The sequence below is a fragment of the Canis lupus genome, chromosome 13 (genome assembly GCF_011100685.1).
Source record: "Canis lupus familiaris isolate Mischka breed German Shepherd chromosome 13, alternate assembly UU_Cfam_GSD_1.0, whole genome shotgun sequence".
Taxonomy (NCBI): Eukaryota; Metazoa; Chordata; class Mammalia; order Carnivora; family Canidae; genus Canis; species Canis lupus.
Window position 1 is genome coordinate 44,028,944 of NC_049234.1, and position 26,193 is coordinate 44,055,136.

At 46.4% G+C, this 26,193-nt stretch overlaps 1 protein-coding gene and 1 long non-coding RNA gene across 6 annotated transcripts in view; both read left to right on the forward strand.

The window, feature by feature from the left end:
• Window positions 1-20,811, forward strand: part of GABRB1 (gamma-aminobutyric acid type A receptor subunit beta1) — a 358,276-nt gene extending 337,465 nt beyond the window's left edge. The window contains exons 7-8 of one of the 4 annotated variants that reach the window (XM_038556012.1): window positions 2,382-2,626; window positions 20,134-20,811. In XM_038556012.1, the coding sequence (XP_038411940.1) occupies window positions 2,382-2,626; window positions 20,134-20,481 (593 nt within the window). In that variant the 3' untranslated portion in view covers window positions 20,482-20,811. The remainder of the gene's footprint in view (window positions 1-2,381; window positions 2,627-20,133) is intronic. The other 3 variants (XM_038556011.1, XM_038556014.1, XM_038556013.1) reach the window with 3 other exon arrangements.
• Window positions 20,812-20,855: 44 nt separating this feature from the next.
• Window positions 20,856-22,477, forward strand: LOC111098610. 2 transcript variants are annotated; one of them, XR_005369004.1, is made up of 2 exons: window positions 20,856-21,001; window positions 21,719-22,477. It is a non-coding gene; the product is annotated as an uncharacterized LOC111098610 (long non-coding RNA). The 2 variants fall into 2 exon arrangements; XR_005369003.1 differs by lacking the exon at window positions 20,856-21,001 and adding an exon at window positions 21,098-21,543.
• Window positions 22,478-26,193: the final 3,716 nt, after the last annotated feature.

Below are 26,193 nucleotides of genomic sequence, written 5' to 3' on the forward strand. Positions count from 1 at the left end.
CTATATTAATGATCTGTGATCAGGATGGAATAAAAATGGCTTCCTTCCTCAGGGAAGAAAATTGAAAATTAATCTTGCCATGGCTGAGTAATTGCTGCAAGCTGAAAGGCTATATTTGAGACTTTAGAGGGTTCCTTGGAAAGTTAGAATACGTAAGGTCTGTTTGATAAATCTGAGCATGTGTGGGTCTGCCTCATTATTTAATCCCAGAGTCCTTTTTTTTTTTTAAAGATTTTATTTATTTATTCATGAGAGACACAGAGAGAGAGGCAGAGACACACGTGCACACACACACACACACCAAATACATAACAGCATCATTTCCAGCTAAACTGACATTCACATCCCTTCTTTTGAGATTGCCAAACTGAGTTAGACGCTCAGTATATCCTTCCACACCTACACCAATAGTCATCTCTCTAGCTTATTTCTAATGGCTGAGTAATTTCTAATGGCTCACAAAGTCAAGTTCTGGAAGCCCCTTCTCAACTTTTGAACATTCAAAACTAAGGAAAGCCAACAAATAATGTATCACATCACAGGTATGAATCTGCACATATTATTTGGCCATGAATACGAGTTAAGGAAAAAATAATAGATGATGTGCACAGCAGGGAATAATTACTATCAAGATCATGAATTGTGGTTCTCTTTACACATCTATTCTCAAAGCTAATGATATTTTGATTAGAGATGTCAGCACACAAAAATGCTGACTTAATCTTTTCTTTGAAATGAATCTGTGCTCTTTTAAAACAACTAAATAAAAAAGGCATTTATTTACTAACCCAACTTGCCTAAAAATTTAAGCCAAGGAGTAAAAATGGAAGTGCAATTAGTGAATTTGTAAATAAACTGTTTATTTCTGCTAAGGACTATTAGTTCATAATTCTATGAACTAGAATTATATTAGGCAAAATTTAAATTTTTATTGAAAGAAATAAGTAAGACCATTCATGATGACATTTCATGAGAGTGCAGCACATTTGAATTCATCACTGCTCTGAATCATTTTAACTTTCTATATGGTAATCCTGACTATTCTCTTAAAAGTTGAATAATCAAATCAGGGAATTTATCTAAAATAATCTGACAGGTAAATGAGTGCTAAACTCTTTTTTTCCCCTTTTCATTTTCTACCTCCCATTATCTTTGCCAGCTGCCCTTTGTCTTTAATGTCCATTTTAACATTTCCTGTCTTTATTTTTAAAGACTGTCATCAAATTTCAGGTTTCATCCTATCCTCTCTCTGCTTTATTTTAAATGCCTTTGTTTAACACTTCCTTGCTTTTTTGCCCCTAGCTGGGTGATCTACAGCAAAATAACTAATGTCAGAATTTCTGTTTATTCAGCTATAAAACAGGAATAATATACATGCCCTATCATACTTAGTAAGCTGTCATTACAGCCATATAATATAAAGCATAGCTGTGTTTAAAAGTGTAATATGCTATATAAATGTGTAATATTAGTATTGCAGCATGAATTATCTATATTAGGTTCCAACTTCCCTTTTACAACTTGTTTTTCTTAGTTGCATTTCAGCATCACTATCATCATCACCAAATATTATGCAGCCATGCAAACATTCTATGGTTAAGAAAGCTGCATTTAACAAAATAGACAAAACATCATTTTCCTTTTGAAAGTTTACAGTCTTAATCTTCTTCAACAAATCTAAGTTGAATTTTTCAGTCTTTTCTTGATTCCAGGGAACTAATTCATTCTTGACTCTGGAATCAAGAAGTAAAGGTAATACTTGAAAAACCAAAGCAACAAGATTATATCTAAAAATTACATAAATCAAGTGCTTGATGCAAATCATGAACTTTCTTACGTACTTCTTCTTTTAGAGCCGTCTCATTATGAATGATGCATTATTAGTGTAACAATGTGTAATGCTGATCTTATGGCCTGGATGTGTTATAGATAAATGGACTGACCTCAGACTGGTCACAAACTTCCATTGTGGGCATTAGTATCCCAAGGACAGATTTAGTAGGAAAGTGAGGGAGATGCTGAGAGAAGGAAGAAGATGTGTGTAACAGGACAAAGGACATTTGACAGTAGACAGTAAGCATATCAATGGGATTTTGATATGCCTTGCCATTTACTTTTCTTTTTCCTATGTGCACTATTTTTTTAAAAAATGTTTTCCAACCTTCCATTAATGGTACATCCTGTTTTATGATTTGTTCATGGACTGTATGGGGGAAGTCTGCAGCTTTGTCTTTCAAAATGTCTGCTCTTTCTGCCCAATGGTTTATGGCAATACTACCATCATTCTGGGGCACCACTACGGAAATTGCATCTGTCTCCCCATTCTTTAAAGGGCAGCTTAATGAGTACATTCAGCTAAGCTGTGTCTTTCTGTTTCGCAGGAATCACCACTGTGCTGACAATGACAACCATCAGCACTCACCTCAGGGAGACCTTGCCAAAGATCCCGTATGTCAAAGCGATTGATATTTACCTGATGGGTTGCTTTGTGTTTGTGTTCCTGGCTCTGCTGGAATATGCCTTTGTAAATTACATCTTCTTTGGAAAAGGCCCTCAGAAAAAGGGAGCTAGCAAACAAGACCAGAGCGCCAATGAAAAGAACAAACTGGAGATGAATAAAGTTCAGGTAATGTATTAAATATTCCTAACAATATTCTTCCAAAATGTATTAGCACCATGGTTCTCAAGGCTCCCATAACGGGAAAAAAGTATATTAATATATCTTTAATATAGCTCAAATACCCTTCCTTTTTCCATGTTTGAGAACTGAGTATTAAAGAAGTTAGGTTGAAATTAACATAAATTAATAATGTACCTGGGCCTAAAATTCCAAGTCCATTATTCTTTCTAAACTATGTAGTTGTAAAACTCTATAAGAATAATGCCAGATTTGCTTGATAAATAAGTGAGAGAACTAAAGTGAATCAGTTCTGTACTAAGTGGAAATAAAGAAATATAGTCCAGTGGTTACAAACACAGACTGGAGTTAAACTGCTTGAGTTTGATTCCCAGCTCCACTACTACTGGCTTTATAACTTTAAGCAAATCAATCTACGTTACTCCTCATCTAACTTCTCTTTTCAGTGTGATCATCCATAAAACAGAGATTATTTTAGTATACCTACCTCACAGAGTTGTTATGTGAACTAGATGAGTATTTTTCTAAAGCCTAATATTTGTAACAATACTTGGAACATAGTGAGTGCTCATTATCACTATAGCTAGCTAGCTATTATCATTATAAATAAGACATTGTCACTATTTTTCTTTTGCTTTACAATGGTAGATCCTATGACCTATGCTTTTGCTGGGTGGAATTAACTAAAATTAATACCCTTTTTATTCTTTGAGAACATATCTTTAGCCTCTACTTCTATGCCACATTTCACTGAAATCAAATTATGTACATTGAAATACGATATCCACTATAAATTGTTTTCAAGATGGCACACACAAATATTCATTTATTTAACCTCTGTTCTGAGCATTAGAAATACTTCTCTGAAGGAGACAAAGTTCCTGGCTCAGCTCTCATAGAGTTTAGATTCTAATGTGGAAAGACAGGCAATAAACATGTAAAAATGTATTAAGAAGATAATTTCATGTTGTAGTAAGTGCTCTGAAGAAAATAAAACAGAGAAATGGGTAAGCGAATGATTTGGAGCAGATTCAAGGGAACAAGGAATGGGAATGTAGAGCAGGTGATGAGAAAGACCTGTCTGAGACATGACCAGTGGATCTGAGACCTAAGAGGTGAGCAGCAGTAACCATGCTGTGCCTATACCACGCAGAGGAAATGAAAGTACAGAGACTCTGAGGAAGGAATTGCTTGATGTGGGCCAGTACCAAGAGAAGACTAATGTGGCAAGAGTATAGCAAGTGAGGGAGAAAATGTAGAATGAGAAGTGGTTGGAAAATCAGGCAGAAGCCAAACTATAAATCTTCCAAGTTGTATCTTCATGATTTTGGTGGGACACCAAAACTGGACAAACACTGTCAGGTAACTAGTGAGCAAAATACCAAACAGATTCAGCCAAATGGTCAAGATCCAAAGTAGCTCATCCAAATACATTTTTACTCTTATGTGAAATATTAAGCTGGATTCTATGGGAGAAGGAGAAAGCATGATACTTGCCCTCAAGAATCTTCTGATCTTCCTCGGAAAGAAAATTATACTCTTAGGAGGCAATTAGATTATAAAATGAAACAGGACAGCACCTATCTTGAGGAGTATATCTGAAAGTAAAAGGCTTCCCATTGTCAGATTGTAACCATACCGACTTTAAAAGTATGTTAACAGAATTTTTTTAAGGCTACCTCATTTCTGCCTTGTCTCATTCCTATCTCAGTTGCCTTCCAAGCCAAAACTGGTCTTCTGAATGGCTTGGAATGTGTGTTAATTGACATATCATGGGGGGAAGGCCTATATAAATAAAGTGGCATAGGTTCACTGGTAGGAAAATCCAAAGATATGAACTTGAATGGACATTCAAAAATAAGTAGAATTTAGAAAGGTAACAAGGACACATGATGAGATGAGCACTGGGTGCTATACTATATGTTGGCAAATTGAATTTAAATAAAATATTAAAAAAAAGAAAAATGGAAAAAAATAAAATTAAAATTAAATCAGCATATTCTTTGACCCAGTTTTTGTTGAAAAAATAATTAGATCCACATGTAAAGTCATTTGCACTAGACTTGCAGTACAATTCTTTTCCTAGAAATGAGAAATTGAAATAAATCTAATTGTTCAATAAAATAAAACTATTCAAATAAAATTAAAAAACAAAGAAGGTAACAAGGAGAAAACAGAGCCTTTCAGTTTACTAGAAAAGCAATGTTCCCTAGAAAGGTGATTAAATGGCACGCTCAAGTAAACTGAAATCAATTCATTCAGATCATTACAAAGATCATGGAAGAACTTAGCCAAACTCTTTGGTCATTGCCTTGATTCCACCCCAGGATATCAGAGAACTTCTCTAAGCTGCTATAGGACAAATAAAGACAAAAGGAAAGCCTGTATGTCATATCATATCTAAATGTATAACATATATTGCTCTGAAGAGGACTTAGTGACTACACTAATAAGTAAAATGTGTCTATCTAACTATCTTTATGTCATGAGCAGGCTGTTTGAGTAGCACTGGGCTTAAACATAGTAAGATTTCCCTGGATCTCAAATTAGAAAACTTTTATTCCAGGTGAATTGATATTTTAAGATTTGAATCCCAGTAGAAAGGGTAGAAAAATCCGCCCCAGTTGTCAGGAGATGAAACACTTAAAGAAGATAAAAATGTAGGGGCACCTGAGTGGCTCAGTGGTTGAGCGTCTGCCTTTGGCTCAGGTCGTGATCTCAGGGTCCAGGGATCAAGTCCCACATCGGGCTTCCCGCAAAGACCCTGCTTCTCTCTCTGCCTACATGTCTCTGCCTCAGTCTGTGCCCCCCGCCCCCCCGGATAAATAAATAAAATCTTGAAGAAGAAGAAGAAGAAGAAGGAGGAGGAGGAGGAGGAGGAGGAGGAGGAGAAGAAGAAAGAAGAAAGGAGAGGAGGAGGAGGGGGAGGAGGAGGAAAGAAGAAAATAAAAATGTGTTTTTATCCATGAAAAGCTAGACAAAAACTCCACAAATACTTTTCACAGAAACACAAAAGACAAAATAAATAAATCATGTTAAGACATGAAAGAGTAGTTTATATCAGACTGACCCTTCTATGGATTAAAAATTATAAACCCTGAGCAAAAAAATTTTTAAATCTGCTTGAAGACATAGCAGAGTAACTAAAAAGAAGCAAAAACAAAAAGAGAATCAACCCTCAAAGAAAGGGAATGACACTGTGAAATCTCTATACATCTTTGCCCTGAGGCCTCTCCCCAGTCTGGGGGATGTGGGACAGCAGAATTTCAGGAAGAACAAAAACAACAACAAAACAAAACCCCTACAGTTTTATTGGTCTGATGAATCAGAACTTGGAGTTTGATACTTCGAGAGTTCCTAGATATCTTAGAAAGAAGTGAGCCACAAAAGAAACTCAAAATCTGAATATCACCTTCCCACAAATCCAAGGTTCATCCCTGAACTACAAAATGCACAAAATGTTAAGAAGTCTGGAAGGGAAAAATAGCTGACAGGCTGAAAAAGAGCAAAAATAAGGGATTCTCCTTGAGTTAAGGAAGAACTAAAATAGACCCACACTAACTACACATGAAACCAAGTCACTGTACATTCTAGGTGACCTATTAGTAATTTAACTGCCTGTTAAAACAAAACTCAACACTTGTTAGGGAAATAAACAGAATCCTGAGTCTCTACAGTGCATCATCGACATAGTATCTAATAAACAATTACTAGGCATGAGAGAAAAAAAAAAAACAAGAAAACATGCTCAAGAGAAAAAAATTAGTTACTAGAAACAGAACTACAAAAGTCTCAATGTTGGCTTAAAAGATAAGGACCACAATTAATAATAATAACTACAGTTAATATAAGTGAAAAACTCATAGGTAATAGTTCCAAACAGAAAACAACAGAAATATCCTGTAATAGGCAAATTGTCAAGCAAACTATAGTATATTCCTACCATGGACCACTAGCCCAATAAAGAGTAATGCACTAGTGATACATACAACTTGAATGGATCTCAAGGCCATTATGCTGAGTGAAAAAAAAAAAAAGCCCATCCTAAAAGATTAAACACTGTATGATTCCATTTATTGTAATATGCCTGAAATAACAAAATTACAGAGATTGAAGAATGAATTAGTGGGTGCCAGGAGTTAGTGATAAAGGGGAGGGATTAAGTGTGATTAGAAAGGGGTAGCATGAGGCAGATCCTTGAAGTTGTGGAATAGTTCTGTATCTGGCAGTGGTGCTTATGTGAATCTTCACATGTAATGGAATTACGCAGAACAAGACACACTTTACATCAATGTCAGTTTCCTGGGTGATATTGTACAATAGTTAAGTAAGCTATAGTCAATGGGAGAAGATGGGCGAAGGGTACATGGGACCTCTCTGTGCTGTCTTTGCAGCTTTTTAGGAATCTACAATAATTTCAAAATAAAAAGTTAAAAAATCCATAGGAAGAGATTAATTTAATATATGAAAAGATGGGGTGTTTCAGAAAAAGATTTAAAACTATGAAAAAAACCAATGGAAATCCTAGAATTGAAAAATGCATTAGATGGATTAGCATCAGATTTTATACAACAGAAGAAAGGACTAAAAAACAGAAGAAGAAGGGACACCTAGGTGGCTCAGCAGTCGAGCATCTGCCATTGGCGTGATCCCGGGGTCCTGGGATCGAGTCCCACATCAGGGTCCCCGCAGGGAACGTGCTTCTCTCTCTGCCTGTGTCTCTGCCTCTCTCTGTGTGTCTCTCATGAATAAATAAAAAAAAAAAAACAGAAGATTGGGGTGCCTCAGTGGCTCAGTCATTAAGCATCCGACTCTTGATTTGGGCTCAGGTCATGATCTCAAGGAGGTGAGAGCAAGCCCGTCACTGGGCTCTGCACTGAGCATGAAACCTACTTAAGATTCTCTCTCTCCCTCCCTCTATTCCTTCCCTCCATGTGCATGCATGCTTTCTTTAAAAAGAGAGAGAGAGAGAGAAGGATTAGTGAAATTAAAGATAATATTGGCCATTTCTCAATTTTTCCATTGCATTAGGCCTTGTCATAAACGCTACTACCTCAGAGATGCTTTCCCTGACCCCCCACTGTTGATTTGTATTTCGTACCATTATTTGTCCTCATCACATCCTGTGCTTTTCCACAATACTGAGTACATGTTTGTTTACTTATTTTTAAATGTCTATCCCTCTGTTAAGCTGCAAGTTTCCAAAGGATGGGCATCAAGGTTCTTGTCTATTATTGTTTATTGTGCTTTACTCAGTGGCTAGAACAGAGAGAAAAACAAATATCTGTTGAATGAATAAATTCTAGAGAAGCCTTCTGATTCAGGATGAGTTCTTAGATACCACCCAAGGTACTGAGCATTACATCATAATGTTTTATAAAACTCTTACATATTCATAATAAGTAAGAAAAAGAGAATTTCTGTAGTCCACTTTAGCTTCTGCTCCAAACTTTCTTACTGTTTCTATCACTTTGATTTTTAATAATTTTAAAGCATGATTTATATCAATCCCCACTATTCTTTCTGAATCACAGTGTCCTATAACAGCAGATAGAATCTTCAATAACAAAGCAAGTGTATTACTTCATCTGGTCTGTGTATTATCTCCAGCAGTTAAGATAAAAATGCAACCTGTGTGGTATTTAAAACTGCTACCCCCTGGTTAAATTTAAAAAATAGAAAATGATAATCAGATTTTTCCTTTCATATAATGGTTGGATGATCCTCCCTTTTCTTTTTAGATACATGTAAACAGTTGGATTCAAATAATATATGTGCTATGGTCCCAGACAGTTTTCATTTAAGGGACCCTAATATTTGCCTTGGTACCATAGCCCACAGCGTGGCATCGTTCATTTATTACACATTACTTTTGATAGCCTTGGCCGGGCAGTCATGTCAAGTGTTATCTGTACTGAAGCTTCAGAAGTGCTTGCTTTGCCTTGATTTATATTTCCACCAGCTGCACTGAAGCATCTTTTTATAGGAGTACAGATGCTGAATCCAGACATTAGGAGAGTTTCAACCTCCAAGGTGATAAAGACTGTAGATTTATGAACCCCTCAGGCATCATTTGAAGCTAGAGATGGTATTCAGAGTTTGGAAAGATAGATTTCACAGTGTAAGTAGGCTGTAAGTAAGCTGCTCTGGGCCACTATTACATTAACCTGGCATATATACGTGGTTGTGTCGGTTGGCAACATACCTGCCACTTGCAAAGAGATCCACGTAAGGTAGAATGGTTGCATGGGCATTCTATAATCAGATACTGATTCAAAATCATTTGAAGTCATGGTGGAACACCAGTGGGATCTGCCAAAAATTCACACCAAACACACCATTGCCACCCCAGATAGTGAGACATAGAATTTCCCTTCAGAATCAGATATTGACACTGTAACCTGGCCTCTTTTCTCCCATGCCTATTCTCTGTGGTGTGTTATCTACATCTTCAGACACTTTTAGACAATTACACTTTCAGACAACTTTCTATATGGAAATCAGCTCTGTGCCGTGATTAATTCCAGGACACAAAATGCCTGTGAAAACAGGCATCCTAAGGGTCAACAGCTCTTTCCTTAAAACTAGCTTGAAACAAATGGATACCTACATTAGCCTTTGAGCTCAGGACGCACCCCACATCGCTGCCTTGTCCTCAGGCCAACTAGAACACTTCTCTCAGCCTTTGATGAAATTTTCACATTTCTGACTTAGTATCTTGGATTTCAGAGAAATTCAGGCAGGACGTTTGATTTCTAATGACAGCCTGTGTTAGCAGTTCATGAACTTCTTTAGCCCTCAAATCTCTGTCCAAATCTGGCTCAGTTCATGCCTTCTTCTCCAGTCTTGGCTTAATGTAACTAGATGCTTCAGCAGTCTCATTTTCCATTCGAGGAATTTCAAAATCAGTCTCCTTCCTCTCTCCTTCCCTCCTTCTCCATCTTTCTCTCTCTCTTTCTCTCTCATTTTTCTCTCTTGCATCTAGTGTCCATTTTCTTCTATACCCAAACAGCTACGAATCTTTTGTAAATGAGAAAGAAATTGAATTTATTTAACAAGCTTGAAAACAAGGTGGGGGTTTTTGCCACATACAACTGCAGGGTCTGTAAATGGTTGTAATTTCACACGTGCCTGTATCCACATACTAAACAATGTCATCAGGAAGCATCTGTCTTCATCTTTTAACTCTGATTTCCCTTATATTGGCTTTAATTTCGGTAGACCCATCCCTCATGGTGGTTCCAAAATGCTCAGGTTTACAGGTTCAGAGCTCTACAACCCTAACCCAAAAGTGCTATCTTACACCCAAGAGTTACAACAAAAAAAAGTCTTAGGATTGAGTCTTTTGGATCAACGTGAGTCATATTGTCATGCAGAAATCAATCTCTCTGACCAGAAAGATGGAAAACACTAGATGCCCAGGTCCAGGTCACATGCCTGCCCTGGAGTCTCAAAGATGCAGTTAGGCCCACCTCAAGCACATGCACCAAGGAATGTCAGGTAATGTGATCAGAAGAAAGTAGGATGGAATCAGATCGAACCATTAGGCATCCACCATAATCCAGAGATTATGGATTTAGATCTGCTTGAAGGAAAATATCCATTCTCCTTAATGTGGGATCCAGCGCCAACTGTGATCTCAGTTCTGCTTTCCTCTTCTGCTTCATTCCTCCTCTCTCTGCCCTTCACCAACACAGTCTTTGTTCCAGAAGTACAACTCACAGGTTTCCCAAATTGCCGTGTCTTCACTCTTCAGTAACTTTGGCGTGTTCCCCAGAATTCACCTCTTGACTTATGTCTTCCCTCATTTGTCAGGCTAGGTTGGTGCTCCTCCTTTCCACTGCACACTATGCTTACCTTTTTTTTTTTAATTTGAAAAATATTTAACAAATATTTAATGAGGGCATACTATGGGAATATTCTCTATGCACTGGTTGTAGTCAGCAATTAATAAAACAAAACCTTTCATTTGGGTGACAGAGAAAGACAATAAACATCATAACACAAATACATCACACTCAACGAACATGGCACCTACAAACACACTTATGATGCCAGATACTAATAAATGCTATAAAGAAAAACAGAATAGGCCTTGAATGCAGACACTGTATCTTCCACTTCTGGGATTCCAATGCCTGTCATAGAGCCTGGCACAAATAAGGGACTTAAATGACTTTTATTTATTTATTTTTTTAAAGATTTATTTATTTATTTATGGTAGAGAGAGAGAGAGGCAGAGACACAGGAGGAGGGAGAAGCAGGCTCCATGCCGGGAGCCCAATGTGGGACTCGATCCCGGGACTCCAGGATCACGCCCTGGGCCAAAGGCAGGCGCTAAACCGCTAAGCCACCCAGGGATCCCCCTTAAATGACTTTTAAACTAATAAGTGAACTAATGAATTATTACAAAACCAAACAGGATGCTCTTAAAATTCATGTGTAAGTGGAAACTTTTTTTCCTATTATTATGCCTTTTGTTACAAAAGAAAATTTTGAAGCCTCTCCTAAAGTGAGAACTGTTTGGTATCTTTCAAAATTTAAAGATATATATATAGTAGATATTTCTTAATGAAAGACATTTATTTTGATTAGGGGTAGTAGGTGGTGACAATAGGTGTGTATTATCTTTCAGCCTGTGTTGATACCTTTTTTTTTTTTAGAGAGGGATGGGGGAGAGAGAGAAAATCTTAAGCATACTCCATGCCCAACACAGAGTCTGACATGATGTGGAGCTACACAGGGCTCAATCCCAAAACCCTGAAATCATGACCTGAGCCAAAATCAAGAGTAGGACTCTTAACCAACTGAGCCACCCAGGTGCCCCGATAATTTTCTCAGCAATCCCTTCTCCTAAAATCTCTATATTAGAATCTAAAGTGATTGATAACTTCACTCTGTCTGTACATCATGATATTCTTTAGTTGGGAGGAATAAAGTATAGAAGTGCTTTCTTGATTATCTTAGGAATCGACCGACGGCTGGACAGTAAGATCACACCTAATGTGACATAGTAACAAGGACTCATCTACATAAGTGTAGTATCCCACAAACCCCAAGACATTCATATGCACATTGACATCACACATTTTAAATATCTCCTTTTCCACTATGTGAAAAGTAATGATTACCAAAGTGACCAAAAAGCACTTTTATTTACCTAAAGGAAACCTTACCAAAGAGATTTTATATATGTTCGATTTGCCAACATATAGTATAACATCCAGTGCTCATCCTATCACACGCCCCCCTCAGTGCCCGTCACCCAGTCACCCCATCCCCCCGCCTCCTCCCCTTCCACTACCCCTTGTTCATTTCCCAGAGTTAGGAGTCTCTCCTGCTTTTCCTAATTTTTCCCCCTCATTTTCCCTCCTTTCCCTTATAATCCCTTTCACTATTTTTTGTATTCCCCGTATGAGTGAAACCATATGTTGATTGTCCTTCTCTGATTACTTCACTCAGCATAACACCCTCCAGTTCCATCCACATTGAAGCGAATGGTGGGTACCAAAGAGATTTTGGGTGAATATTTTAAAGAGATTCACTGAAGATGAATTTGAAAAATGGCCTTTATTTGCATCATTCAGAATTCAGTGAATTTGCTGCTTGTAATGCATTTTATATTTAATTATAAAAAGCATTCATCTCCAAAATTGGGACTCTCTAGTAGTATATAAAATACTCCTACGTATAAAGTAGTTTCTGTTTTCTTGTTTCTATCATCTCTCTTCACAGTTCAATAAATTCTCACTAACATCAACCTAAGAAATTACCCCCCAGCCTTCATGTCATGTATCTCTCAGGCTTGACGTGCATATTTGTAATTAAGCCTTAGCTGTCTGAAATAAGCTTCTTTATGGATTTTTAGCCACACCAAAGTCAGCCAGGACTCTTGGAATGCTGGTGTAAAATGCTGACTGGGAAGACCTTCATTTAGAATGAAATGAGCTCAAATTTTTATTTTGAACAATAGATACAGATGCACAATTCGTGTCCGAGAATCAGCACCCTAGAGATCCTAGCCACTTACGTATCCTTGGCCATTGAAACTCAGAGTTCAGACAGACGACTCCCAAGTCTGAGTTTCAGTTCCTCATTGTGTAGACATTTACTCCGCCCCTCCTTAGCAGTATCAGCCTCTTTTCCAGAAGAGCAGGAGAGTGTACAGTGATGAGCAACAACAGCAACAATAGAGCAGCTGCCCTCCTGGGGTGTACATTTCAGTTCAATAAGAAATGCGTAAATAAATACATGATACAATGGCAAAGGATGCTAATTGTGGTGAAGAAAATGGTGAGGAGCTAATCAGGAAACAGTCTGAGCAAGATCATTCCAGAAGAAACAGCAGGTGACAATGCCCTGAGCACTTAGGAGCATCAAGGGACAGCCAACAAAGGACCAGTGTGGGTGGAGCAGGGAGCTGAAGGGTCAGAGCCATAGGAACTGAGGGCAGAGGTCCTGTAGGAGCTCCGGTCACACAGTGCTTTGCGGATTTGGGCGAGAAACCTGGATTTTATTCTGTCTTGTGAAGTAGCTAGATTTAAACAGAGGAGACACGGTGTGGTTTACATTTTTTAGGTACCATTCCAGGTGCTGTGTGGAGAAAAGGCCACAGGGCCTTGTTCCTGGAAAGAGGAAGATAGATTATGCAGCAAGACATGATGATGGGGAAGAAGGGTCAGAATCAGGGTGTGTTCAAGAGTAAAGCCATTAGGATCTGCTCAGACACTGAATGGGAGAAACGAGGCAAAGAAAGGGATGCAGGATAAATTTAGCTACCTGAATATCGTTCTGGAAAATTGCCAATTGTTTCATTTATCTTTTATGTCCCATCTCTGTTTCCTAAATAATAGAGTGTGGATTTGTTTACATTTCTGTAGGCTTGTACTTAATCTTCTATAGCTTCTTGAAACAACATTAAAATCTCCTCCTCTGCCACTAGTTGTCAGGACACGGCAAAGAGACATGTAAGTCACCTCCAGCAAAGCCTCTCCTTCTCCCCCCCGCCCTCCCCCAACCAAAAAGTCTCAGGAATTGGAGACTAAGGGATTGGCATTTGGCAGCCCCGGGGAGAGCTGATGACTATGGCAACCGTGTGACCGTGGTACGTGCTGTGAGCAGGATGGACAGAGGTGCGAGTCTGCGCCCTCCAGGTGAAGGCAGCCACTCGCCCCAACAACCTCAATTAAACAGACTGTGGGCTTCTGAAGGGAGCTCCTTCCGCGTGAGCATCACATTCCTTGGCTTCCTGTGCTGTTCTTCAGAACCACCCAGCAAATGTGAATCTGATTGAATTGGCTAGCAAGAAGGAAATCACTTTCTGTTTGCAAAGGAGATTGCGCCCAGAGGTATTTCTCAACGGGGCTCTAAAACTACCACTGAAAACGAGCTCATATTTATTCCCATTACACTGAAAGGAGTTCTGCTATATTTACATATTGAAAATATCCAGTACAGCTCAATTCAGTGAGAGGCAACATTTCTCGAGGCCTAAGGCACCAGTTGAGGATGTTGGGGATGGAGGGAAGGAGGGAATGAGTGAGATGGAAGGAGTGGGACAAAAGCCAGCCCCAGGGTAGAAAGTGAGTTTGTAGGTTAGCTCAGGCTTCCGTTGAGGGAAGCCATGTGGCCACCATAGCAACATCCTAGTCTGAACACCAGGCTCATGGTCTTTGCCACGGCCTGTGTATCAGTCAGCGTCGTCCAGAGAAGCAGAGCCAGGAGGCACAGAATCAGTAGGCATACGGGAAGAGATTCACTTCAAGCACTTGGATCCTACAACCGTGTGTGGGAAATCTGTAGGGCAGGCTGGAAATCCAGGCAGAAGTTCTTCTCCAGGAGACTTCAGGTTTTGCTCTAAATACTTTCCCGTGATAGGCCGAAGGCCACCCACATCATCAAGTGGAATCTCCTCCACTTACAGTAACTGATGGGAAATGTCACATCTACAGGACACCTTCACAGCCCTGTCTAGACTAGAGCTAGACTAAACAAACAAGTAGGCGACAGCCACGGTTTACCAGCATGCCCTTTACCACCTGTACTGTTATTCATTCATTCATTCATGCATTAGATATTTATGGAATGCTTCTATGCCATGCACTTACCTCTGGGAAGACAGTAGTGTGTAAGATGAAGTCCTTGCCTCTTAGAGCAACATTCTTTTGGGACACCCGGGGGGAGGAACAAGTTGGCTAAGAAGAGTTGTGCTCTATTTTTAGATTAAGAAGCCTTTAAACCTCCTTGCAGAGCTATTGTGTAGGTTGTTCAGCAGTAAGGTCCAGGAGAAAATAAAGAAACATGCACTATAATTTTTTCACTCGTTATAATGAAATCTGAGTATGAATGTAAAGAAAAACATGCCCCAAATCACCAAGTTAGTATGCTGCCTATTTGTTTCCTAATATGCTAAAAGCAAGATGCATAGCTACTTTATTTTCTCCGTAATGCTATCCGTTTTTTGTTTTTTTTTTTTTTCCACTAATTTTAGAAGGTAGGAGGGTATTGCTGGTTTTCTTCCTTAAGAATGTAAATGCCAATAGTTGAGGAACTCTGTGTGTTTGGTCACTATCTTCCCAGAACTTAAAACCAAGATAGTGTGGTTGGGGAGCACTCTACTGCATGAAGGAAGGCGAGGGCTCACCAGGCAGCAGCTGGACTGTTGCCCCCCCCTCCCCCCCCTTGCCTCGGGTCCTTACACAGCTTCCCCTGATATGTGGTTAGCAGGCTTCAAGGACGCCTTCAGGAGGAAGGTTAGAGAAAGGTTTTGCGGGCAGAGAGCGGATCTCGTGTTCACAAAGGAGCAAATTCAGAAAGTCTGTTGGAAAAAAATTAATAACCGAAGTTTGAAACAGATCACAAGTACTCGTCTGAGGAAACTAGTTAGAACCAATCAGAGGTGAAGGGCGTCCCAGGACGTGTGCAGGAGAGTGTGACATTAAGGGGCTTGATTACTTGAGATCTAAATTTCTAAAATGTGGGACGGGATGTCCTCTTACTTAGGAAGGGGCCAATCTCTGCATCAGTGTCTGGAATAGCGCCTGACACATGGTGAGCACTCAGTAAACACTGAAAAAATGAATGAGGGATGAATGAATGATTAGCATTTTAAATGTTTATCCGTGGTACACCTGAAATTGCCTCCCGTAGTGCATAAAGTGCACGTCCCTAAGAGGGAGTGAGGCGAGGATGAACAGTCAGTGGGTCCTGGGGGCAGATCCGAAGCCTCAGTCCCGGCTCCTGCTCCTAGTGGCCCAGGCTTGCGTTCTGATCCTGCGGCTGAAGGGGAAGGGAAGGTTCTCCGTCCGCCCTCGGGAAGTCGTCCTAACGAGTGTATTCATTCGCACCAAGTTTAGGTTCAGTGATGCTCTACACTTAAAAACAAAAAAATCAGTTATGTTGGTTTGAGGACTGTGTAGTTAATACAGTGTAGTCATTTGCCCCCCGGTTGCGACCGATGTGGCCCCCCAGCCCTGGAAGCCCCGAAGGGCCGGTGGCCTCGCTCCTGAGCACGAGCAGGGTCGACAGGTGCATCCCTCGGCCTGCGCCTTCGCTGTAAGCAGCCGGGGAGGGAAGCAGCTGCAGACGCCGCGGAGCCAGTGGCCCGTCCTCCTCCCAGGCAGGCCCGGGGGGAAAGGGGGGCGCAGTGGGGGTGCACGAGGGGGATCAGTGCTGGTCCCCTCCTGTCTCTCCCGGGGACTGGGACGGCGTGGCCAGTCCCGCCCTCCGTGGCAACGGGAGTCCGGCAGCGAGCAGCCAGGTGCCCAGCGAGCCCAGCGCGGCCGGAGGAAGGCTCGGGGTGCACGTGCCCCTGCAATCCCGCGCCGGGCGTGCAGCTGCCTCCCCTCTGCTGCTGGAAGGTGGGGGACGGCGGCCTCGGCCGCCCCCGGCAGGGCAGACGTGAGCTGGGCCACCCGGGCCACCGCGTGCCTCCCCCCACCCCCAGGGGTGAGAAGACAACGGGGCCGTGCCGGTGCATGTGGGTTTGGGGAGGCTGTGCCCACGGGGATGCAAGGACCCCGGGGCGCTTGCGGCTGAGCTGGAGGCTGTGCCCACGGCGATGCAAGGATCTCGAGGCGGGGGGCGAGGGCGGGGCCAGGCAGGAACCCGCCATTGTCCCCGGCGACACTGCTGTGGAGGCTGCGGAAAGCTGGGGGTGCCCGAGGCTGCGGAAGGCTGGGGGGGCACGAGGCTGCGGAAGGCTGGCGGGGGCACGAGCACGGCGTCACGCGCACGCACCCGCGATCTCCGCCGCTTTTAGGAGAAGCTGTGGACTGCGTGGGAGACACGGAGGCAGGGCCTAGCTCTCGCTTGCACCCGCATTTCCCCGACGGGGAGCCTGGCGCGGGTCCAGCTGCACCGTGAAGCGGCGCCCTGCACGCGTGCCCGCAGGCCCGACTGCACGGCCTCCAGGCCAGGCCGCGAGGGGCCGAAACACTCCGGCGGCCTGGCACGGACTCAGACCCACGCGATTTACAGATGCCTGCGAGCCTGTACCGCAGTTACCCGGCACAGCTCAGTAAAATGTTAGCTTTGCGTGACTCCTGTGCCGTGAGGGGCACCCTGTGCTTCCCTGGCTGCCCCTCAATTCCAGTAACTTGTTTATTTAGGGAGATTCCGTAATAATGTGACTTAATGATGCATACGGTCCAGATCAAGGGAAGCAATTATACAAGGTCTTTGGAGGGTTTTTGTTTTGTTTTGTTTTGTTTTTGGTTTGGTTTTTAGTATGCTGTGTCCTCTGCCTAGAATATTATTCACAATAAAGACTCAAAAGTTGGGCACAAACCCTCCAGATTACTTAGTGAAAACCTTTTATTTATAGACGAAGTAATAGGCTTAATAACAAAGCCAGGATGCAACCCAGGTTTCAGCTGGCAATCTGCTGTTCTTGCGCCCATCCCTCAAGGCCCGGGACCAGCCGCACCTCCTTCAGGAAGCCTTCCTTGACCCCCAGACTCCCACGAGCCCCTCGTCATGGTCCACGCCGTGGGCTTAACATTGGTTAAAAACTCTTGTCATTCCCAAGATTACATCTGACTCCTGTATCTCCGAGATTATTATCTCAGGGACAAAATCCATGCTCCAGGACTCTCTTGGCTGAAGCGTCACAGTGTCAAGCCGAATTACGTGCACCACGATTATCTTCTAAGGACCTTGTCCCCTTTCCAGAGCTTTCAGCACTGTGCGCCTGGTCACTTCAACCCAGCCATCCACTTTCATAGGCGTGACTTTTCATTCATGTGCACACACGCACACCTGGAGACCTAGCACCGTGCCTGGCACATAGTAAGCACTCAGTATCGTTTGCTGAGAGACAGGAAGTTTTGTTTTGTTGTTGTTTTTTTTTTTTAAGATTTTATTTACTCATTCATGAGACCTAGAGAGAGAGAGGCAGAAACACAGGCAGAGAAGCAGGGACCCCGACGTGGGACTCGATCCCGGGACCCCAGGATCAGGCCCGGGGAGGAAGGCAGCCCTAAACTGCTGAGCCACCCACCCGGGCTGCCCAGGAGCTGGTGTTTGAAGTCGCCAGAATCAGGGCAGGTACACAGGTTGACGCAGGAAGGAGGACTTCAGCTGAGCCTCAAAGGAAGTACCTTAACGTGCAAACAGGAGGGAAGTTATACTGAAGGCAAAGAACGTCCTGCTGGTGACCCCAAGCCGAGCACTTGGTTCACTGGCACGCAGGCCACTTGCTTAAGCTCTGGGGGCCTCTGTTTCCCTACCTGCTGACCCAGGGTGACGTCAGCTATTTCAGTGTCGCTAGAAGCAGCACCGGGGCTCAGTCGTGTAGTAAGACCCAGGAACCCCAGCGTCCCTGCATATTAATTCCTGAATAAAGAGGCAGGTAGGCGTGCAGGGGAGGCGACAGCGGGCGCTCCGCGGGTGCCCCGGCTGGAGCCAGCGCTTGCGGGTGGCAGGGGAGCCCCCGGCCCGGTCCCCCGGCTCTCCAGCCGCCTCTAAGCCGAGGGTCAGCAGCTTCCTTCTGCGGGGGGAGCCAAAGCCTGCGAGGTGGTTCTTTCTCGGGGGGGGGGGGGGGGGGGCGGGAGCACGAAAGCCTGGGCCCCAGGTGCCCCGGGCGCGATCCGGGCACAGCAGCGGCGGGAGCCTGAGGCCGGGGCGCGGGGCGGGAGGGGCGCGCTCCACGGAGCTGCTCTCGGCGCTGGCCCGCGAGGACTTCATGCCCGTGCCGAGTTCCAAGCGCAGGTGGGCGCAGCGGGGATGACCCCCGGGAGGTCTGCGGTCGGCCCGGGCTGGGGCGCAGCCGGGAGTAGGGGTGCACACGCGAAGGTCACCCCGCTTGACCCCTGACCCTACTGCAGGCAGGGTGGCCTGGGGGGCGCGGGGTCCTCGGGAGCGGCCCCCGCGGGCCTGTTCATGCCGCGCGGCGAAGCGAGTGGGCCTCGGCCCCCGGCAGCAGCGGGACCCAGGTGACGGCGGCCCCACTGGCGGGCACCGGGCGGCCCTCAGTTGTCACCGGGCGGTCCCCAGCGGTCACCGGGCGGCCCCCGCCCCCGCAGCAGTGGAACCCAAGCAGTGGCGTCCCTGCCAGCAGTCACGGGGCGGGGCGGCGTCAGTGGGAACAGGGCCGGGCACCCTGTTAACTGAGCCGATGGCACGGCCCCGGGTTCCCGGTGAGCCTGTGCTTGGAAGTGTGTGCGAACCGGAGGGCGCAGGACACGGAAAGGGTGGAACCCCGGGGGCGCCCGGGGGTCGGCAGTGGGGCGGCTGCCTTGGCCCAGGGCGTGACCCGGGGTCCCGGGATCCAGTCCCACGTCGGGCTCCCTACGTGGAGCCTGCCTCCCCCCTGCCTGTGTCTCTGCCTCTCTCCGAGTTTCTCACAATAAATAAAATCTTAAAATTTTTTTTCAAAAGTAATGAACTCTGAAGGTGAAATTATAAATTTCTCTTATTTTTTGTTTGCTGTTTGTAGTTCTCCATCCTTCCATGTGCCACTTTTGTAACAAGCACCAGTGCCCTATTTAGAAGTGATCTGTTTACATGAGTAGACACACCTAGAACCATGTGCGGGTGATAGGAGATCAGACGGGGGGGCTAGGCAGCCGCTGGGGAGGCGGTAGGTGCTGGGAGACACGGCCGACTGGTAAGTGGTGGACAGACAGACGGGTGTAGGCGGCCGCGACAGAGGCATTAGACGAACAGGTGATGGATTAAATAGGTGGAGGGTAGCCAGGTGATGGCTTGGACGGATGGACGGACGGACAGGCAGCTGTAGACCGTGATGGCTTGGACGGACAGACGGACGGACAGGCAGCTGTAGACCGTGATGGATTAGACGGACCGACCAAGGTGGGTGATGAGTCAGAGAGGCCGCGGCAGGAGGTGGTCAGACAGGCCGCAGCGGGAAGCGGTCAGACGGGCAGACGGGGGACGGGCCGCGGTGGGAGGCGGGCGGATGGGGACGGGCCGCGAGGCCAGGTGGAGTCCGGCAGCGGGTCGGGGCGGCGGCCTGACGTGTCCCTCTCCCTCAGGTGGACGCGCACGGCAACATCCTGCTGAGCGCCCTGGAGCTGCGGACCGAGGCGAGCGGCTCCGAGGTGCTGACGGGCGCCAGCGAGCCCCAGGCGGCCGGCGTGTTCGCCTTCGACAGCGCCAGCGTCCAGTTCCGCCGGCCGCTCAGCAGCCGCGACGCCTACGGCCGCGCCCCCGACCGGCTGGGCGCGCACGGCAAGGGCCGCATCCGGCGGCGGGCGTCGCAGCTCAAGGTCAAGATCCCCGACCTGACGGACGTGAACTCCATAGACAAGTGGTCCCGAATGTTCTTCCCCATCACCTTCTCCCTCTTTAACGTCGTCTACTGGCTTTACTATGTCCACTGAGGGGCGGCCCGGCGGCCCGGGTCACGCGCGCCCGCGCCTTGCCCCGACCCACGGCCGCCGCCGCCGCCGCGCCGCTGCCTCCCGAGGTAAGACGTTCGGCCGCCCGCCCGGGTGAGGTCTCGCTGTCCATTGTGTCCCCGCACCACGTGTACTTCCGGCAACAAGACGCGCGCACGCACACGCACACACGCACGCACGCACACGCACACTCCGTGTTTCCCCGTCTGCCGCGGTCCGGCCCGGCGCCCGTAGAGCCGTCGCCGCCATGTCCCCGCCGACCCGGGCGCCGCGGGACAGCCGAGGCGCGCACCCCTGGGCCGCCCTTCCCACCCGCCCCGGAGCCTCTTCCTGGACTTTTTAAAACCAGAGTGAGAAGCAGCAGCGGCCGCCCCCCGCCCCCGCGCCCCGGGCGGGCCTCCGCCTCCTGGGAAACTGTGACGCTCTCGTGCTGCCAAAAACACCCCAATTGCCAGGATCTCAAAAGAAAAAAAAAAAAAACCACCACAAAGCCATTGACAAGGTCCAGGTTTCCAGGAAGAAGGGGGCGAAGGGGAGCCTAGGCCGCGGCGGAAGGCGCCGTGCAGGCCGCGGGGCCCGGTGGGGGCCGGTGGGGGCCGGTGGGGGCCCGGCCTCGCGGGGGCGCCTGCAGGCCGTCACCCGGCCGCACCCCTCCGCTGCGTCCCTGAGGGACCCCAAGCTGCTGTCAGACTCGCAGGCGGATGTGCGACGGACGCTAGGATCCGGCCGGGGGACCACGGCGAAGGCGGCGGCGAGCACTTCGGCCTGGAAAACAAGTTGCCCTTCCTTCGCGCGGGGGCACCGCGCCGCCCCCGAGGCCGCCGCAGCCTGGTCAGGTGGCCTCGCGGGGAGCACCTCAGGGCGGCGGGCCCGGGCGCCGCGTCCCACGGTGTGAGGCGGAGGCTTCGGCGCACGCGCACGCGCCGCCCCCGCAACCTGAGGCCAGGCTTCCGTTACGAAGGAACGCTCCCAGCAGGACGGCCCCCGTGACGACGACGGTGACACGTCCCTGGGCCCTCCGACAGCTCCGGCAGCCGCGGCCGCGTGGGCACCTCGGGGCACCGTCGCGGCGGCTCCGCCCTCTCCCGCCCGCGGGGCAGCCCCGTGGTCCCGACGCCCTCAGCGCCCTGCACCGCCTCTCCCCGCGTCCCCCCGTCCCCCCCGCCGCAGGTGAGAGTCACCCCTTTCACGTCGTGAAAGCCTCCTTATTCTTTTTCAGCCCGAGTCGCTAAGAATTGCACGTGTTCCCTGGCAAGGTTAAGGGAAACCCTCAAACGACCAAGCAGTGAGGGAGGCGAGGTGTTCAGGACCCGAGCCCCGGATGCTAAATAAGGACTGAGGTAAAACTAAGGGGGACCGCATGGCCTGGTGACCCCGCCGCCCCCGAGGCCCTGCCGGGCTCGGTGGGTGCCGTGACATCAGCTGCCAGACGTTGCGGTCTTAACTGGAAAGAGAAGGCCCGATTCCCGCTGATGACCCCAAGGGGAGAGAGCTCCGAGATCCTCTTTCTAGAAGACAGAACCCCGAATAAATGGTTATGGCTCCAGACAATATGCTTGAGTAAGAACAAAGACTGTGCTTCTGCGGAAATGACCTCAATGGCTTCGTAAGAAATTAGTAGGTTATGGGGACCAAATTGTCATCTAGGGTTTTTCAGTTGCACAATCACAGTTCTCTGGTCAAGAAACTCTCCAGCCTCTGGGGGACGAAGGGATCCACTTTGAAACCGACTAGTCCTTGGCGGGGGAAGATGCTTCGCCAGCGTGAAATGCCCAGAAATAACGGGATGTCACCATCCCAGTGACCACCCAGGAGCCACTGTGCATTTTACACACTGGAAGGGAGACTCGGCTGACGCCCAACAGGAAGGAATCACGCTGCTGTCAAAGCTCTTTAAAAAGCTTTTAAGGATGAAATGCTCAATTCGAAAGGAAGTATCTATGATCTATGTTCCTTATTAAAATAATTTTTTTATTCATCTGTTTAGATCATTCTCCTTGAAAAAGATGGAGGTAATTACTTTTATTATTTTTTTATCTTGCCTTAAAAGTCTAGGAATTGGATGCTTATAGTTTGGAGGTAAAGCTTCTCTGAGAAAAATAGGACGTTTTGAATTCTGCTATCTTGACCTTTGCTAAAATAAGAAACTAGAAAGCCTACGTCTACCACCAGGCACAAGATGAGGTCACCATATGTCCCCCTGGGCTGTGCGGGGGGTCACAGCCACAGGATTGGGCAAACCTTATTAAATAGCTTTGATTTTAGAGGCCATGGTAGCCTGAACAATGGAGACGCTGACGTATCTCTGGTCAAGGACCTCTGTCCCCACTTCCTTCTTCTGGACACCTCCCAGTCCCCCCACCCCCACCCTCATGCTCCCTCCAGTGCCTGGGGAAAAAAAAAAAATCCCTTCCTTCTCCACCTCTCTCCCTCACCTTGCTCGAAATGATGTACCTGAAAGTTGCTAGACGTTCCTAAGTGCTCTCAAAGTGGCCCCCGTCCCTGGAGGCTTCCCGCCGGGACACGATCGAGGGGTCACCATCCAGCTATAACCGGGTGGGGTCATTTTGCCATGAAAATAGCCATACTCTCTTGTATTCCTGAAGGGGTGGCACAGGCACCAAATTGCGCGGACTCGCTCCCCCCCCCCCCCGGGGGGACCCCGTGTTCACAGGTCATCAACTGTCACATAAACTGTGTCATAGATGTAACCTGTGCGGGCCCAGCAGGAATCCCATCTGTCACTTGACAATGATGACTACATCCTCATTTTTCCCACTCATGTTCCTTAGCGTAGACTGTCAGAGGTCACGTGTGTTACACGTACCGGCTTTGTGAGGCAAACCCAGGCAAAGACACGTTTCGGCTGAAGTTATCCGGGATTATTGCCTGCAGCGTCTATGTTGCCAAACAGAAGCAGCAGACTGGTTGGTGATGCTGCTGACTAAGCGATGCATGTTTTCACATCACCTGTGCCATCTCTGTTGCACATGATACACAATGAAAGATCTTGAACATGCCAAGTGGAGAAAACTGTGGTGCGGAGAATAAAGTTTGGTTTGTGGATCCAAGGATAGGCTTTCCTTAGGCAAACGTTCTGTCTGATACACAAATGCTGACTAAATCCCATCCTTCCAAAACCAGTGACTCCTTTATAAATACTTAGGAAAGAGCTCAACTGAAACTTGCCAAGTCAAACAAAATATATTTACAACGCCAGAAGGGAATGACCTCCAAGATTTCTTACATGGACAATTTGGAATAGTATCTCACCAAAGGATGATGTGCCACTTTTTGGTTTTGTTTTGTTTTTCCCCAAAAAACAAAATGTAATCCTATATCCCAGGAGGGCAAAAAGGAATGTGTGAGCATTTGTTCGTGTGGGTTCGATCAGCGATTCCTGGGATGAGAAAGACAGAACAATGAGCCAACATCTCCGTTTTCTTGAAAGCAAAGGTCCCCTCATTAACGAAATGTAGACTACTGTGTAAACTTCCTTGTAAATTCTGTACATAGTTCTGGCTTGTTCCCTGTTGCGTGGTGGTCCTGGGCGTCAGGGGTGTCTGGCCAATCTGAGCACTGTAAATAGCGGACGCTTACAAGGCACTTGCTTTCATCCACGGGGTGAAGCAACTAGCGACTTGGGCCAGCCAGACCCTTCTAGCTCTTGCTCTTTCTCTGCCATTTTGTGTGTGCAGCTGTGTACGCTGCCAGGTGTCCGTGCCCCCCCCGTTCCCCCCCCAGGGAAAAAGACAGCAGCCGCCCAGCAGGTGCTCTCCTGTGGGGCCCAGGAACGACCCACCCGCAGAGACGGGGACTGCAGCCACCTGCTCCTGGAACCGTGTCATGAAAACTAGACGTGCTTTGGTCAGGCATTCGTGGCTGTGCATATATCAGGATCCCGAAGAGTCCACGCTGTCGAGGGGTCAGGAACGAAAGACACGTTTGAAATCCACAGGTCATCCGAAGCTTCATTCACACCAGTAGCTTTAGTTTCTAACTTCTTTTTCCTTCCACAACGTTTCCCAGAACGTTTACTATAAAGAACAGAGGTGAATGGATAGGTTTGATCAGGGTCCACACACAGTCAAAGGGCCCAGTGAGGGGAAGGAGCAAAGGAAGAGACAAGTGACACTGAAATACCACCTGGCTGGCCCGTCCCTCAAAGATGCAGAGGTAACTGTGTCGCTGTTTCTAAATGGGAAAGAGAAGTATTGGGAATTAAAGCAAGTGCTTGTCAACTGGGGGCCCGAGATGTGTTTGTCGTGTGCTAGTTAAACGTAGAATCCAGTGATTAAATATTTTCACATATATTTCTCCCAAGTCCTGGTAATTCTTGAAAAAGACTTCAGAGTGGTGGGATATTCAGCCGTAAGATGTATTTTCTTGCCAGCTGGTAGTCCCAGAGAAGGTGACGGTGTCCGCAGAAATCCAGAATATCTTAGCAAGCTGGGACACCGATTGGTCTCTAGGTAACATTCTAGAAGGCACCACGTCTTCCTTGGAGTGAAGCACTTAGCAAGGTAGACCCTTTTTGTGCCAGGATTTTACGTACCCAGAGAATCCTTTTGGCTCCCAAACATGCTAGCTAGTGTCCACTGATAATCAAACAAGACAGATGCCCTGTAGGAACTAACCGGGTCAGTCAGTTTCTAGATCCAGAATCCACTGAGCTTTGACTTGGATCATGGTCTGTCTACGTAACTGAAACCAACTAAACTGACAGAAGCTTAATTGCTAAAGGTGGTAACTTCACGAGCAACATTTGAAGGGAAACCCTTTTTAATAGAAGTCGTGCAAGCCCCAAAAATACTAAGTTCCCAGAAGGGTAAGGATAAAGGGTCTTTGAGTCTGTTCTTACTTCTCTGGCAGCAGGAATTTCCTTAACTGAGCTGACGAGGTCCAACAGGTGTTCGTTTTGTTTTGCTTTTTTTCATCCAAAAGTCTTTGGTGCACCAAGGGGCTCCTCACATCAGTCCTGACTGGCCCCCGGCTGCCTGGCATATCCTGAGGCAACCAGCACTCCTCACAGAGATTTCAGTAGGAATTGGGTGTGGGGAGAAAACCTCTATTTTCGAACCAGTTGGAAGGAAAACCATTTTCATGTTCGACGCTGCCTGCATATCCTGTCCTGAAGATAACAGAAAAATAGATCCGTAAAAGAGAGGCCAAATAACACGATGCCTTTGCCTTAGGTACACAGGGTCACAGATTCACTAGCTTAGAACCGCTCCCCTTAGAAGCCAAAGGATGAATAAGAGCCATCGGTCGGATTGCCATCTGGCTTTCACCCCTCCCTGGTTCCCTTTTGAAGAGAAACAGAAAAGGGGGAACGTTTTCCAATGTGACTTTTTTATAGGTGAAAATCGTTAAAAACATGATACGTGTGTGCACTGTGCAGGTTTGGCCGTGTAAAGTAGATTACCTCTCTCGTGTTCATTCCTTCTCGGAACTGTATGCCATCCTGCCTCATGCCTTAACCCAGTGAAATCAATTCATTTTTTCCTCTTTCTCATTCCAAACCTCCTGAATTCTCTTGCCCAAACACAGCTGAAAGCTTCAGCTTCTTTGAACTTACTGTGTCTTCTTCAACTAACAAAAACAATGAATTTTAATAATCTCCCCAAATTCCTATTCCGATTGCCTTTAAAAGGTCTTGGGAGGTTACTTTGTGTAATCATGGTAGCCTCCTCT